At 30.8% G+C, this 17527-nt stretch overlaps 1 protein-coding gene across 1 annotated transcript in view; it reads left to right on the top strand.

The window, feature by feature from the left end:
• The first annotated feature begins 3645 nt into the window (after positions 1 to 3645).
• Positions 3646 to 17527, top strand: part of LOC143232832 (5'-nucleotidase domain-containing protein 3-like) — a 43991-nt gene continuing 30109 nt past the window's right edge. The window contains exons 1-3 of the mRNA XM_076468755.1: positions 3646 to 3883; positions 5140 to 5315; positions 10052 to 10126. Of these exons, the coding sequence (XP_076324870.1) occupies positions 3661 to 3883; positions 5140 to 5315; positions 10052 to 10126 (474 nt within the window). The 5' untranslated portion in view covers positions 3646 to 3660. The remainder of the gene's footprint in view (positions 3884 to 5139; positions 5316 to 10051; positions 10127 to 17527) is intronic.

Here is a 17527-nt window from a genome sequence, read left to right as displayed (position 1 = left end):
AAACATAAAATTAAATCTTTCTAGCAGAAAACGACTTAAAAGTTAACCAAACTTGAGAGAAGTTTGATTTCTTTTGAATTTTCGTGCAAAGCTACCCGAGGACTATCTGCGTTAGCCGTCCCTAATTTGTGGTGTAAGAAAAAAGAGAGAAGGCAGCTAGTTATCACCACCCACCGCCAACTCTTTTACTAACGAATATTGGGATTGACCATCACATAAAACGTACCCACAGCTAAAAGGATGAGCATGTTTCGTACGACGGGGATTTGAACCCGCGCCTCTCAGATTATGAGTCAAGTACCTTAACCACCTGACCATGCTGGGCCATTGAGAGAAGTAATGAATTTCGAACACTGGTCATTTTCACTGAAAATTCTTACTTTCTGAAGCCTTTTCATGAGTAACCTTTTCATTAAAAGCAAAGTAAATTTGAAGTTAGCCGCACTCTCTAATACATATCGAAACTTGAGACTTGAGATTTTTAATGAAAAATAATAATTTTTTGATTATCTTATGTCAATGCATATTCCTACAAATGCTTCAGTCAAGTTCATTGTGCTGAAAAAAACTTTTGTCAAACACAGAAAAATAAGTTAAAGTTATATATGAAGTATTCGGTTGAATTTATTTTGTAAGAAAACAAACAGCAAGCCAGAACCATTAGTAGTTTGATTATTTTTTTCCCTCTAGTACAGTGATTCCTAACCAGGGGTGCGAGATGACATTTGTTTTGGCCACCTTCACCTTTATTCTTAAATAAATAAATACTGTGAGGAGTGCGAGAACATATTAAATTTTTTTAGGGGTGTGGGGCATAAAAAGGTTGGGAACCACTGCTCTAGTAGGTACCATATTCAAAGTGGACACTGATGACGATGCTTTTCCACTGATCTCTTCTTCTTGAGGCACCGTAAGCGGTCTTTCCTAATGGGCAAAGTGGGCTATTGCCTGAATTCTCACAGATGCTGTACTTTTTAATTTACTTCTCAGTTTTCTTTTCATTATGGGACCCATTTCACTGAATTCTGCCCTGGTCTCCAGAATGACTAAAATAGTCCTTGCGAGGCACACAGTGTTGACACATTCATCCATTTGGACAACCTTTCTATTCCATTGTTTCCCCTTAATTTAAAGATAATAAAACTTAAATAGAAGTGTTTTTTTTATGCAAACTTAATCAAAGGTTAATTTTGAAAACAAGCTATAATGATACTTCAGATATGGGAATACTTTGTTGAGACTCTTTGCTGGTTTATATTTTTTGAAAGTAAAATAGAATCGAACTTAACCAGAATTTGCAAGGCATATAAAGACTTATGCCTAAGGAAATTTGATGGAAAAAAAAATAATTTTCGAAAAGTTTATATACAGAACAAATTTCTAGGAGAATAACAACAAAGTGAATTTAAAAAATCTAAATATCAAGGGTAAGATTAATAAAGAAGTGTTTCAATCCCGAAATAAATGTAACTGAATATTAAATTTCACATTGTGCGTATTAATATAAAAACGGCGATTCTAAAACATTTGAAGCTGAATGGAAATTTTTTATGTCTTTTGAATCCCGGCGGGCAGAGCATAGATAGCCCATTCTGTAGCTTTGTGCTTAATTACAAACAAACAAACAAGTAGAATATCGTTTGAAAAGATTAAATAGGAGTCTCTTATCCAAAATAAAAACAAAGTTAAAGATTGACGGATTTCACTAAGAAACCGTAATGAAGTTCTAGAATTGGTAGTTTCTGTTTAAAATTTCTATTTTTCAAAGAACTTCCTTAAATTGTCTTGTTATCAAAAGTAAGTTAAAAGCGAGCTTAGCCAGAATTTCCAAGGAGGGTCAAGCACTGCATAACATTGCAGAGTTATAATGAAATAATCAAGTTTTGAAAATATACATCTTTCTATCAGAATAACGCAAAAAGGAGGTTTGCTTTTTTTGTAGTTAAGCACTAAGCTGTGCAGGGACAGCGTTAAATCTTCGGAATTACAACACTAAAACCAGGGGTTCGATTTCCTTCAATGAACACAGCAAATAGCTCTTTGTGGCTTTGCTATAAGAAAATGCACACAACATACTCACCATGGATATCGAAACCCGGTTAGTAGCATTATAAGTCTGCAGATATACTACAGTATTACCGGGGAGCAGCAAAAACAAAGCAAAAAAAGAGAACAAAATCGTGGAAAATACAAACGTTTAATTATTGTGATTTTGAGGAAAATATTTTAAAGTAAAAAAATTACTATTTTAATTACAAATTAAATTTAACATCTACGATTGTGCACGTTATTAGTTTGGGTTTGTTTTGAATATCGGGCAAAAATTCTACACGAGGGCTATCTGGCCGCTAGCTGTTCCTCACTTAGTAGTGAAAGGCTAGAGGAAAAGCAGCTAGTTATCATCACCCGAAGCCAACTCTTGGGCTACTCTTTTACCAACGAATAGTGGAATTGATTTTAACATTATATCCACTTTAGAGCTGAAAGGGCGTGCATGTTCTGGGGAACTAGAATTCGAATTCACGACCCTCATATTACGAAGCAAGCACTCTAACTATCTGACCATACCGGCCCATAGGTTATTAGAAAACTTATTTTTGAAACTTTTCCCACATTTATCTTTTTTTTTTTCAAAAGTAAAATAAACTCTAATATAGCCAGAGCTTCGAGGTTACATCAAGTCTTTTAAAATTACTAACGATTACATTTTGGCAGTGTTGATGAAAAGAGAAACTTTTTCTTTGTAAACACGCAAAAAATGTACATTTTAGTGGAAAATTAAATATGAAATCTCCGATTGTGTGTAATTTTGATGGAGTTTAATAAAAAGAAATTACAACCTCTGCAAAGCTTAGATGGAAATTTTCTTTTATCCTCTAGAACTGCTTTCCAATATGCAGAAATCATTGGTACATGCCTGAAAGACATGAAATGCAACCTGGCACAAGATAGTCTCTCAGGGACAGTTCTCTTCTAAACCTTGAGCTCGTCCGATAGATCGTTTCATTTTCCACTGGAATGAATCGACATCTCATATGAAATATTTCCCAGTCTTCCTCCAGATGTTAGATAGCATAGACAGAGAGACTGTCTAAGTACTGCACATCCTATTCCTGAGTTCACCCAGTTCAAGTGGACTTGTCTGAAATATTTTAGGAACTGGCCTAGTTCCTCTCTTAACATAATATTTAGGGACAACTACGGACCTGTTGGTCCTTCTCTGCTGTCCCATCCTCTAAGTAAAACTAAAACTATTAAAATGAAAGACATTAAACCCAGTCCTTATCTTCACATACCTATCAAGCTTCTTTTAAATTGATTCAAATTTACTGCCTCCACAACATTTGAAAACAACCCATTCCATTGGCCAATCATTCGATTTGAAAAATAAAGACGGCTTCCACTTTGCCTGAATCTGTATTCATATCCCCTAGTTCAATAATTCTCACTGTTAAGTATGAAAAATGTTACTGTATTAACATTATCAATTCATTTTATAATCTTAAACACTTCAATCGGATCCTCTCTAAATCCTTTTTTTTTTTTTTTTCAAGAGAAAACAATATTTAGCTTTTGTGAAAAAGGAAATAAATTTTTAACATACACACACATAACTTTTCCTAAATTTTAAGGTGGCATTAGTAAGCAGTTGTAGTAAGCATGGCGGTCAACGTTTTTCGTTTTGTGTCACCTTGTATCTCTGGAATTATTTTTCAACGAAGAGTCTTAAATGTCGAATATTTACTAATTAAAAGAGCACAGAGGACTAAAATAAATATATCAAGTTTTTATTTAACTCGTAGATGTTATTCCTCATTAGATGGGCATAAACATAAAAATAAACTGTTAGAAAAATATTTTGCAGCTAAAGAAGCAAGTGAAGGTAAGGCTAAGAGTAACATTAAGGTTGTATTTTGTAAATTGAAATTTAGTAAGCTGTAAGAATGAGATGGCTTGTTTTGTTAATGTTTTAATAAAAGTATCATTAAAAATCAAGGTGTACTACACTGGAGAAGTTGTTGTTTTTTTATATATATCCTGCATAACAAATGTGGTTCTTTTCCGAGCATCCAAATCTTACTCTTAATTGTTATTTACATAATAATTTTCAAGTTAAAGATTTAGTTGGTGATACTTGATATATATATATCAATATTTATGTAGAGAGGATTCAGAAGAAAGCAACTAGGAGGGTGTGGGTAAAAGTTGGAGAAAGGAGGTGATAGGTTTTTAAGTGCCTTCAGTAAAACAGAATGCCTCTTTCATGTACCTACAGATTATCCAGGTGGTAGCACAAGTAGTAAGAGCACAGTTTTGTTGCAAACTGTCCACTGGTTTGAGATTGGGCTTCCAAAGCTGTTGTTGGTAGTCAGAGGTATTTTAAAAATGCATTTAATTTGTTTGAAGACATTTTAAAAGCAACCTCAAACTTCCTCTAACACTTCAGAAAACTGGAACTTGACCAAGGAAACAGTTTTCAACAAAAACTGGCAGAAAATACTTGTGCCATTATGAGAAGAGTCAGTAGGTACACAATAAAAAATGTTATGTTTGTCTGAAGACACTTTAAAAGTTACTTCTGACTTTTCCAGTTGTTCAACTAGGATGTTTTCTGATGATGGGTGGGATTGTCATATGATGATAGACCAATTTTAGTAATATGTATAATTTCTTTTCACTTGACGAAGAAAGAGTGATAGATGATATGATTTAAAATTATTCAGAAAATTCATGATGACATTATCTGTAAGGTCTCAGATGTATTTGTGATGTATGAGAGGAGAAGGGAGCCTTGATATGTATTATATCAATTGTATATTTTATTTCTTTGTGTAGACAAAATAAAACAACACATTGAAAAATAGTGTTACTCTTTCATTATAGGGTAATATATCATTATTACACATATTTTGTAATAAGTGTCTAGAGTTATGATATATTTTCACAGAAATTACACAACCCTGTAACTCTTTCAGTCAGTTTAAGAGAAGATCAAAAGTGTTTTCCAGAAAATTATTGAACATTATGTTGTTTTACTTATAAAGTTTTTGTGCTAAGTTAATTAGTATACTTCTACATTTATGATTTATTATGCTGTATTTTTTTATTCTTCCCCTCTCTCTCTCTCTTTTTTTTTAGTTGGAATGCCCCCTCTTGATGTTGACCCCCATGGAGTGTTTGCTAATAACGAACTTGATCTTGGTGACATTGAAGTTTATGGGTTTGACTATGATTACACTTTAGCTGTGTACAAGGAATCTCTTCATTATTTAATTTATGATCTTGGGCGAGATTGGTTACTCAATAAGTTTAAGGTGAATTAACCTAATGTTTATTTTCAGTGAATTTTAAATAATTGTTCTTTTATTTATTTTGTAGTAATTTCACTAACTTTGTAGGAATATCTTTGTCATCGTCTTTCCAAGAAATGCTACTGAAGATGTATATTTGATCATTTTGAACTTTTTTCTTTATAAATACATATACTGTGATAATTATATGGTTGTATAAAAATTTAAGTTTAGTGTTTAAACAATTAAATAGTAAACCAGTTGTACAGCTTTTCAATCTGAAATGAAGTATGTAAACTTAATTGTAAAAGAGGAAAAGTTGCTTCTCTTATGTGTTTACTTGCATTTGGAATTTATATGACATTTGTCTCATGCACTAAAGTTTAGTGTTTAAGTGTTTTTGCACTAACTGGGAGATTTTTTTTGTGTAGCGTAAAAGTTAAAATTGTTGTTTCTGTTACTGTTTGATAAATGTTGAGAGTTCATATGTTAATGCTGTAATACTGTTCAAATTAGCATTTAGTGTGTGCAACTAAACTTGTACCTTATAGCTGTGCTACTGATGTTGAAAGCTAAAGGCATAACAACTGGTTAATAAAAGCTTGGTGTCACATTTATCTAAAGTTTATCAATTTTTAATGTGTATTTTTGTTAAGCAAGTATAATGCAACTATAATTTCTGTTTGTTCAGTTATTGGTAAGTTATAAAACAGGCCAAATGAATTGCATTATAAAAATTGGTTATTTATCACTTCTCATTTTAAAGATAAACTTAATAACTTCAGTAAAAAGATAAGGTAATGATAAAATAGTGTAATATAACTTTAGACTTAATGTTTTCAGTGAGTTGCTAAACTATTTGTATTTAGTATTCTAAGATAATAATAAAATAGTGTAATATAATTTTAGGCTTAATGTTTTCAATGAGTTATTTGTATCTAGTGTTTTTTTTATTCCCAGGCTGCACTGATTAAGAATAAGAATGGTGTGTTAAGTACTTACCTTTGTAAGGTGTGGTAAGTGGGTTTTATATGGGAATTTTGGACTAACATACACATTTAAAGAAGCTAGTAGTGAATTTGTAGTTTGTGTGTAGAGTTCACAGGTTGTAAGAGAAATGGAGGCTTTCCTAAATAGAATAGAGGTTATGAATAGAGAGATGGATAAACTGTAGGAAGTGGCAGCAAGGTTTAAAAAAGAACTTAAGTTTTTTTTTGCATGTAAAGCGATATAGTGACTGATAATAATTATCAGGATGTTAATTTTAATAAAACTATTAGTAATAGATGTAATTATAATGAACAGGTTGTATTAAATACTATATTATTGCCTTTAGTTTGTGTAGATGATGAACTGGAGGAGAAGAGGATAACCTAATTAACAGATGCTGAAATTGGGATGGGAATGAAAAACTTAACAATATTATTGTTACTGGTACTGATCTGATATCAGTGGGTAAGTAAGAAGACAAAGAATTAGATTATTCTATTCAGGGGCAGAGATGGAGTGTATTATTAAGAGAGCAAATGATATAGTAAAGGGTGCTAGCACTGTTGCAATCTTTGTAGTGTGCATAGAGGCTAATGATGTAGGGAAGAGTAGTCATATCTTATTATTCAGTACAAGGTGCTACTAAAGGCACTTAAAAAGGGGCCATAATAACTTAATTCTATCAAGAATACCAGTGAGACTTAATTTTGGGGATGAAGTTATAAGTATGTTACTAGGACTGGATACTAAGCTTAGGTTATTATATAAATACGAATAAATTAACTGGTTTGAATTCTGGGATTAGTTAAGTGGGAATAGGGAGGTTTTGGAATAAATGGTTTACATATAAATAGTGTATAGACTGCCTTCTTTGCAAGGGCTATTAACTCAACTGCAGGGGCAATCTTATTAAACTAGGACTAGATATTGAAGAAGGCCAGAATAATTGTAAAAAGATGTTGAAAAGGTTAATGTATGGGAACAAAGTACAGAAGTAGTTTTAATAGTAGGCTAAAGTTGTTTTAATCATAGAAGAATAAAAATAGGGACTTCCTAGCACTGGTTGAAATGGAGGATTTTGATATAATAGGAATAATTGAAACCTGAGTAAATCTAGGCAATTTTGAGGATAGGAATTTTTTTTGAAATACAGGGTTATAAATTGTTAATTGGGATAAAATATTAAGAAGAGGAGAGAAGCAGAATTTTATGTAAAATGTGAGTTACAAGTTGAGGATATCAAAGCTAATAGCAATGAAGTTGAACCTATTTGGTTATCTGTTATTGTTTATGAGGGGAGAAGATACATGTATTTTGTTGGAATTTTTTACATATTACGAGATGAAACTTATAAAATTAACTATAAACTATACAGTGATATAAGTAATTAAACTGTTAATGAAGTTATGGGATATATTAATTTTAGACACATAGGTTTGGAAGTATTAGTTGAATCATGAGAAAGGCAGAAACTGTTCAGGATTATTTTCTTCAGTTGTTGGTAAGGAAACCTTACTAGGAACAATGGAATTTTAGATTATTTGTTCACTTCTATTAAAGAAATAGTAATATGGTAGAGATTGAGAATTATTTGGGTGCAAATGATCATTGCTAAATTAGATTTGATGTTTTGCTGCATATGGAGATAAGGAATAGTGAATTTTTACTTTCTATTTTAAAAAAAAGCAACTTTTGAAGGGGTGAGACAAGACATTGTCTGCTGTGAATTGGACAAGGTGTTAGTTGAAGCTACTGATCAAATGTGGAAAAATTTAGAAAATAAATTCTTAAATACTTATGTTGGACATGTTACTTATCAAAGAAAGAAAGAGTGGCTGTCAGTAAAAACCAGGTTGGTTCACAAAGTGTAGAAAAGTTAAAGAAAAACATTTTATGGAGTTTCAGTTGATTACAATGATGGGAGATATGGAGGATTACAGAAGATCAAAAAGTGCTCAAATGGGAGATTAGGAAATAAAAACTTGTAAGAAAAATTTGTCTGGAAATGTAAAATTTAATAGTAAGGACTTTTTTTAAATCCATTAAGAAAATGTCAGGATGAGAGTAAGGCCTTTTAAGGATGATACGGGAAGATTAATATCTGATAATTAGAGAATGGCAGTTAAATTTATTCTTTTCTCACATTTTTCTAATGACAATTTAAGCAATAGTCCTCATCCTGAACAGTTGCTAGAATGAAACAAGACTGAATGAGATGAACACATTAATCTTGAAGTTGTTAATATAAAAAATGGTTTTAAAATTGTAAGACTCCTGGTGTAGGTAATATTTCTCCAAGCATTTTGAAAAAGATTAAGGATTGGATATGTGAGGCAATTGCTATTACTTTTTGAGTGTTTTTGAATAGTTGGCAGGTACCAGAGGATTGGAAGTTGGCTAATTTTACTCCTCTTTTAAAAGGAAATGATACATATTCTCCTAATAATTATAGGCCTATTAGTCTTACATAGTGGTGGGAAAAGTCTGATAAAAGATACTTTGCAAATTGATTTTACTAACTTTAAAAATTTTATTGGAAAGTCAAGGTTTTGCAGAGAGAAAACCTTGTCTTAATCATCTTTTGACATTCTTTAAGGAGGTTACTGCTTATGTATATGAGGGAGTTAATGTAGATCTTGTACAACCGTTTTCAGAAAGCATCTGATAATGTGCCACTTAAAATGCTTTTTAATAAAAGTTATCTCAAGGTGTGAAGGGAAGGTTGACTCATCGGATAGAAAAGTGACTAGATTGAAGAAAGCAGGGTGTTTTTATGAATGAAATTCAGTCAAACTAGATTAATGTTACAAGTGGAATATCTCAGCATTCAGTATTACGATCTAAGCTCTTTCAGATTTACATCAATTTCATACATGGAAGAATGACCAGTATATTATTTAAATTTGCTGACTTCCTTGAATTTTTTAGGTGTCACTATTCGAGGAAGATGCTTCTTCTTCAGAAGAAGATTTAGACTATTATGAGTTGGGCATATAAATGACAAATGGCATTTAATAATAGTAAATGAAAGGTAATGCATCAGGAATACTACCATTTGAATTATAAGTACAACTTTGATGGGAATAACCTTAACACTGTTATTTAAGAAAATATTGCAGTATTCTGGTTGATCAGTATTTTAAGCCATCAATACAGTATGTTCGTAGTTGCAGGGCAAATAGGATTTTAGGCTGTATCTATACAAATATTGAATACAAGTTTAAAGAGGTTATAAATTCATTGCATAGATCATTGATTAGGCTACATTTGGAGTATTGTGTTTAGTCCTTAGCATCTTACCTTATGAAGGACACTGAATCATTGAAATGGTTTCAGAACAGGGATAGAAAGGCTGTAATATGAGGATAGGTTAAAATATCTGAACTTTTCTCTTGAAGAAAGATGAGTTAGACGAGATCTGATTGAAGTGTTTAAGGTTATTAAAGAAATTGATGCTGTTGACACATCACATTTTATCATATTTAATGGTGAAAATGATAAGAACTGCAGGAGAACTTTAAATGTTGGCAAGAAGGAGTCATCTTCAACATAAACAGCCTTACTTTTCTGACAGGGTTGTTGGCTTTTGGAATGGGTTGTTTTCATATGGATTAAATACAGCTAACTTGGTAAATATTTTAACAATAAAGACTGACTGACTGAGTGTTTAGTGTGTAGTTTAGTGTATAGGACAGCCTAGATGGATGAATAGGTTCCTTGTTGTCCTTTAATGCTATGTTATAGTCAACTAAACAATTTTTTCTGTGAAGTATCCCAAGGAGATAGAACAGCTTGACTATAGACCTGGCTTTGCAATTGAGGGACTTCATTATGATATTCAGAAGGTGAGTTCTGTGAATGTGAAAAGGGTTTTTATGTTCTTTACAATGTTAGTCACTTCCATATAAAACTTATATAATTGTAAGTACTACATTAAATTGTGTATTGTAGGTATCAGCAGCTACTCTATTACACATATCTTTCATTGGAAACTTTTAATAATCTTGATGCTTCAAAGTTTTTTATGCTACTAAATATCATCTAACATCTTTTTTAGTTTAGTTTTATTAAAGTACTGACAGTTTCTATAATTTTTTACTTAAACACAGTTTCTTGTATTTGTTTGTACAGCTATGATCATAAGCTGCAAATAATACATTTATATTGTAATATTTAAACAACTTGGCATGTAAAGTAACCTAATAATTCTCAAGAGATCATTATTACTAATTTATTTGGCTTTACTAAACAAAGTGCTTAAATGTTTTGTGGAAGTTGGATTTAACATAATGAAAGAATAATTTTAGTATGGATAAGTCAAAACTCAAATTAATATAAAAGATCATGAGTTTTAACAGGGAAATAAGTTTCTCTAGTAAGATGTTTGTGCTCTATTTAGCCATCAAGCAAAAACTGTTTCTTACATAAAATCAAGGTGATTGAAGGAAAAGTCTTGACCTGGCATGGCCAGGTAGTTAGGATGCTTGACTTGTAATCTCAGGGTTGCAGGTTTGAATACCTGTCACACCAAACATGCTCACCCTTTCAGCCATGGAAGCATCATAATGTGATGACTAGCTACCTTCCCTCTAGTCTTATACTACTAAATTAGGGATGGCTGGTGCAAATAGCACTTGTGTAGCTTTATGCTAAATTCAAAACAAAGAACCAGAAGCTAAAGTCTTTGTGAGATCTGTTGTTTTTGGAAAGTTGTGCTCAGTGAGGCTTTTGTTTATAGATTTATTACATATAATTTCATTTTGACAGTTTTAAATAAACTTTTATACTGTAAAAGTTTTTTTTTTAAGCAAAAACATCTTGAGATGTGATCCATCAAAATGCATTGGAATATTCATAAAGAACAGACCTCTTATCTCATAATTTACTCCTGTCTTACAAAAGATAATTTACTATGAGTATTTTATAATTGTATTTTACAATATGAATATTGTGCTTAATTTCAACTTTGCTGTTTATTATCTGGTATAGAAATATTCTTTATGTATTTGTTGTTTGTCTGCATATTATCATAAAAGTTATTTGAAAAGGATTTGGCAATGAGTTTTTAAATGGTTAATAGGAAAATGCATACAAACTGTACCTGTGAAAGTGTTTGCTAATGCTTAGTTAGTGCAATGTGCTGATATGGATATATTTTATGAATAAATGTAGAAAAAGAATACATACACTAATTATTAATGATAAAGTAAAAATAAAATGAATGTTGCTGGGTAGTTACCTACCTGAGGTTTAAAGGCTGGAATTAGGGATGACACCATACTATTTGTACTGAACCTTGACAAAACTACTGTGATTAGACTCAATAGTTGAAGCGAGGAAAAACCTAAGGATCAGCAGGTGCTAAATAAGTTACAATGTAAATTAATAAATAAAACATTTCTAACAGTGTTTCCTTTATTTCTGAAGAATAGTTTGTGTTTTATTGTCTGTGTGTGTGTGTGTATATATTACAAGATTATTTTAATACATCACACAACTCTAGTATAAACTTTTTCTTAACCCCAGTCTTTCAGATATTTAAAAGATAATTATGATAAGATCCCTTAACTGAAACATTTTCACTAACTTTGTTTTATGTTTTATCCCAGATCTAAATAACAAATATTTTGTGTTCAGCATGAATAGTTTGTACACTTAAATCAAAACAATTTGAAAAGAAGAAAAAAGTTGTCAACAGAAAAAACAGGTTTAGTCATCATATTTTGGCATTTTGTTGTTTTCAGTTCATGATGCAAATAACTGAGAACATAAAAAAATTGTATAATTTTTAATTTGAACGTTTTTTTCACTGCTGAAGTTATTGATAACTTTCTCAGTGCCTGGGTTATTTTTTAGATATAAGAAACATAAAGACAAATATTTCAATATCTTATTATTTATCTCAAATGTCAAACATTGATAAGATTGAAGAGGAATAGCCTTTGTGGTTGTACAAATTCACATTGTAATAAAAAATTAAGAGAACAGATTTCAGTTATAGATATGTATCAAGAATGCAACACCATTAATGAATGCAAAGGTTACTAAACTCACATTAGGCCTACCTTGCACAGACTAGTTCATTATAGTTTTACTACAAGGGCAAGTCTTGATCTGTAAAGTGAATTTTGTTTATCAAGTTATATAAAAATTTTCTCAATGTGTTTTGCCAGTACATCTATTTAAACTAAAATGTGCTGCATTTGCATTTATAAAATAAACTGAAATAATAGATATTTTTGTTGTTATTGTTCATTATTCACATATAGAAGTTGACTCAGATTTGTTATTTTTATATCATTAGGGAAAAAAAGAACAAGAAAAAAAAAAATATTACTTTCGTAGCGCAGGAATAATTCTCAGACCTTACTTTAGTTGTATATGTGCTAATCAGTGTTTTCTGCATGCTTTATTATCCATTTGTTTGTTCATTATTTGTTAAAAGGTTCGAGACTACTGACAAAGCCAGAATTAGCCAGCTTTCATGAAGTATGTTGTTTTCAGGGGCTGTTGATGAAAATTGATAGTTTCCACCAAATACAGTTTGGTTCTGTATACAGGTATGTTTTGGTCATCTTGCAATTCATATTATTCTTTTGCAACTCCTGACATAGGTTGCTTTAATTCAACCAAGTTTCATGTTTACCTTTGTGAGGTTTATTACTTTTCATCTTCAAAGTTTTTGTTAGAAAAGATAAAATACACTGTTTAATATTTCATGATAAAATATTTTTGAAATGCAAATATCACTGTGGATACTGTTATTTCAAGAATAAAGACTATTTAATACTGTTGCTGAAATGAAATATGTATTGTGAGGTAGTAGATATGTTGTATTTACACATCAAGTGTGTAATGACAGCATAGCCTAAGTAACAAGACATCACAGTACTTGTAATACCTTACCTCCTCCTAGTATGCAGCTGGTCCTAAGGTTTGGGATCAGTCTTCTCAGCTTTCATTTCCCTGCAATAAGTTGTTAAGAATTTGATTTTGATTTCATTTAGACAAACTTTTCATGAAATTAGTCTTTTTCACAATAATTTCTGACTTTTGTTTTTTGGAACTTTCATTTTGCCCAAGTCTTTCTTGAAACTGCATAATCTTTATTGTTTTCCTTCAACCTTAACTAAACCTTTTACTAGTGATCTTTTTTTGTTTTTAAAAATGTGCACAAATTTCACTGGGAGCATGCTCATGCAAACATACTAGAATTTATTTTGCTAGCATTAATTTAAATCATAAAAGAAAACATCTGCTCTTGTGACTGATTTTATTTAGCATTGTTAACATATATCAGTCAGAAAAGTTTTACTGTCATTTTGTTGTTGTTGTTACGTGTATCTTAGAATTTAATCTCAATTCCTGTTATCTGTTTATCTATATAAATAATATACTTCCATTTGTCTATTAGGAACTTTTCTCACAAATTTCTTGATCAAACAATACAATTCTTCTACCATTAGAAAGACTTATCTGGTGAGTGTGGATTGCATATTGGCTTTTCCATTCAGAATCACCCAACCTGTTCTTTGCTCAGTCAAACATTATTGCAGTGATAACACAATGTCATTGTCCTTGTGTGATGACTGTTAAATAGTATTTCCATTACTTTGTTGAATAGTCATTTTCATTAATTGTGTACATTATCTTATTCAATAATAATGTTTTACTAGATATTTTCATTATCTAGTTAAATAATAATTTTCATTATCTTGTTGAATTGAAATTTTTTGTTTTTTTCTGTTTGGAACACTTTTTTGCCAATTTCTCAATCATATATTAGAAATCTATATTGTTAGAAATGCCTTTGTTCAAGGAGTCTGAATTGTATATTGGCTTTTCCATTCAGAATCACCTTATGTTTTATTTTTTGTTTAGTCAATCTCTTTAATGCACAGTCATTGTCATCATATGACAAGCTGGCTCAATTTCAACTTTAGTTTTTTTATTTGCAAAGTATTTCACACAAACAATTAACATTACACAAAATAAAACTACTATGGGCATTGTCAAATTATTTAGGTGTAAAATACACATGGACTGTTCATTCAAAACATGTGTTTTTTACTTTGTATGCATTCAGATGTTTCAGCATATTCAACTAAGATTGCCTTCACTTCAACTACTTATTTATTTTACTTTTGCAATAACTTAGTTTTTATTCATTTCATAGATTATTATATACAACAATAAGTTATTGTTCTTTACTATGGGTTTTGTTATTCACATTTGAGTTTCTCTGTTTCAGCTTGTAAAACTATTTCATTCAAAATGCTTACAACTGTTTCATACTCTATACAGTATAATAAATACTATTACTTTACTCAACATCTAGTTTTATTACATAAAGTGATGTCTACATGAGTTTGTTTATGCAACTGCATAAACTGTTTTAAAAAATAGATCAAATTTTTTTGACCCTAACACATAATGTCTGCAAGAAGCTCAGTTTAAGTGGTTTTATGTAAAAATGATAAAATGAAGTAAATACAAGTGAAAGGCATGTAACTACTGCAAATGTTTATGCATTGTGGCTAGGGTTAAATACAACAGTATACAAATATATATATGTATATGAATTTTTCCTATCAATTTGTATTTATAAATTTAAATCTTGTCTCCATAGCTGATTTCAAGTAAACTATGTACTTATGTTTCTTTAGTGAAAGTTAATTAACACATTTTATAGGTAACAAACTCCCTATAATATTTTTGTTTAACAATGTAAATAAAGTTGAATTAATCTGTTAATACTGTAAAGGTAAATAATTTCTAAACAATAAAATACTTGTATTGAAAGACAAATGTTGTGTGAATATAAAAATACACAGACCCTATACTAATATTAACAAATGTCATTATCATTGTTTTCTTGAGAGAAATACAAAACTTATACAATACAGTAACTACATGTAATCCAAACCTTATAAAATACTTACACACAAACACTGTCTAGAATTATGTATTTTGTATTTCACTCAGTAATATTATGTGATATTAATAATGAGAGAAAACACTACAGATGAAATTGCTAGTGCAAACTGTTAGATACATCGGTGTTTCAAATTGTGTTTGATGCAAGTGTTAAATTTACTTATTTTTAGAAGCAGAAATTTATTATTAGTTTATTTATGTAACTTTATATAAATCAAACATTTTGTACTTCAGTTGTTGTGAACTAGCACTTATATTATTGCATCATCTTACTAGAATCTTTAAAGCTTTTTCATTGTTTTGATTGAGTATTATTGTGTCATAATATCTTGTAGTGTGTATAACATTGTTATCCTCTGTCAGTCTTATAAGTATGTGTACAAAAGCGTTAGTTCGGTAAGTAAGGCAGAGTTATAAAAGAAAGAAATGTAGATAGTGAGATATAGACTGAGTGGTTATGGATTTAATGATAAAGAGAGTTTTGGCCTTTTTTTTTTAAGTGAAACTATTACAGATTAGGTTATAACAACAGTTACTAATAAATAAGAATTTGATTTGTCAGTGGTGTCCTAAAGTGACCGAACTAGTGTGTGTCTGGGCTTTGATGATGATGATTATTTAAAGCTCAGGCAAATATTTGTATACAGGTTGTCTCATTTTAATATATTACTTTAAAACATCTGGCTTTGTACTGGGTTGAATTTATTACCAACAAGTCATAGACAGTTTCATGCTATGAGTTGTTTATGTGAGAAAGCAAAAACTACATACATAATGAATAAAATATATTTCATAAATCTCAACTTAATTCATCATAACTTTAATTTACACTAGTTCATGGTAAAGTTTGATTTCAAATTCTTAAGTTCAATTAATCCTTTGTAACAATGGATATATGTTAGGCTCTTTGTTTTTATAACTCTAAATTGGAAAATTATTACAGTTGATTGTAAGATTAAAATTTGTCACATTAGTATCTTGAGCCCTGTTAAAGTCTAAAATTTTTGTCATTACTATTCTAAAATTTTTAAAGGTTCTTATAGTTTCAGTGTACATAAACAGTAATTACTCTCATATTTTTAATTTAACTTAGCAGCAACACTTAACTTAACAGTCTGTTTTTTGGGAGAAATGTGATCCTTGTAGGAACGAGCTCAGGTTTTAGTTTGGGTAATCTCTGGAATAATAGTTTCAAAAACTTACCATCTCTGAAACTACAGCTATTCTTGACTACTATGGATTCTTTCTTTGCCTATCTAAGCATTAATCTGATTTTTTCCTTGATTGCTCCAGTCTTTTATATCTCACTTAATTGTCCTTGGTGATATCTGTTTCATGATACTCTCAAACCATATTAGTGCACTCTCTATCCTGGTACTGTGTGTAAGCATCTCATTAGGATAATATCATCACTTATTCTCAACAAAGTATAACTAATGGGTTTCTCAGTGCTATAATTGTTCAGAGGTGCTTTGAGCATATTCTGTGTTACCTAGTTGATTTTTGTTAACAAAAAAAAATTCAGATTAGTTTATGGTATAATTTCCCAAATTATTATTCCTGGCAAGTTGGGTCTCTCCTATTCCACCTTGGATATGTAGCATCACACAGTGGGAGGCCACATTGGTTGAAACTGTTGGTGATATTCATAGTGATTTGGAGACATATATTTGGTTTCCTGATGTTCCTCCAGGTGGCTAGGGTTATTATGATGGTGATCCTTGACATTTTGAAGATAATGTAGATTCCTTTTCCTGTGCCTTCTTTCAGTCTTGGATTCTTAATATATATAACAATGGTAACTTCATGGACTTGTAATGCTGGAATCAGGAATTTGATTCCTGTTTTGAATAAGCAGGTAGCCTAATGTTGCTTTTGCTTAGACAAAATAAACTTACTGGACTAAATGGTGTTCCAATCTAGAGTAATAAACCCAGGCTTTAAATGAAATAAAAAAAAAAAGGAAACCACTTTGAAATAAGCTTAGTTTGATATGTTTCTTCAGTTTCATTAAGAGTGTGAAGTTTAGGGTATTTCCTAGTTGCTTTTGAGCTTATCTTCTTGATAGCTGAAAGATCTGCAGGTAAATATTTAATTTTGCTCCATCCATGGACATTGTGGTTCATGCAGGAAGGTTTGCTTTTCACTTAAGATCTGTGCAGACATTTGTATGGATAATACCTTCCCAGCCTCTTCACTTTCTCAATATTAGATCTAGCTGTAGTGTGAGGAGAGGTTTGTATGTTTTGGAAATTAGCATTATTTCAAATTGGAAAATGTTTCTTCAATAACACCTACCTTCTCTCTCA

Source organism: Tachypleus tridentatus, chromosome 1 (assembly GCF_004210375.1).
Source record: "Tachypleus tridentatus isolate NWPU-2018 chromosome 1, ASM421037v1, whole genome shotgun sequence".
Classification (NCBI taxonomy): domain Eukaryota; kingdom Metazoa; phylum Arthropoda; class Merostomata; order Xiphosura; family Limulidae; genus Tachypleus; species Tachypleus tridentatus.
This window is presented reverse-complemented; position numbering and strand designations above follow the sequence as displayed.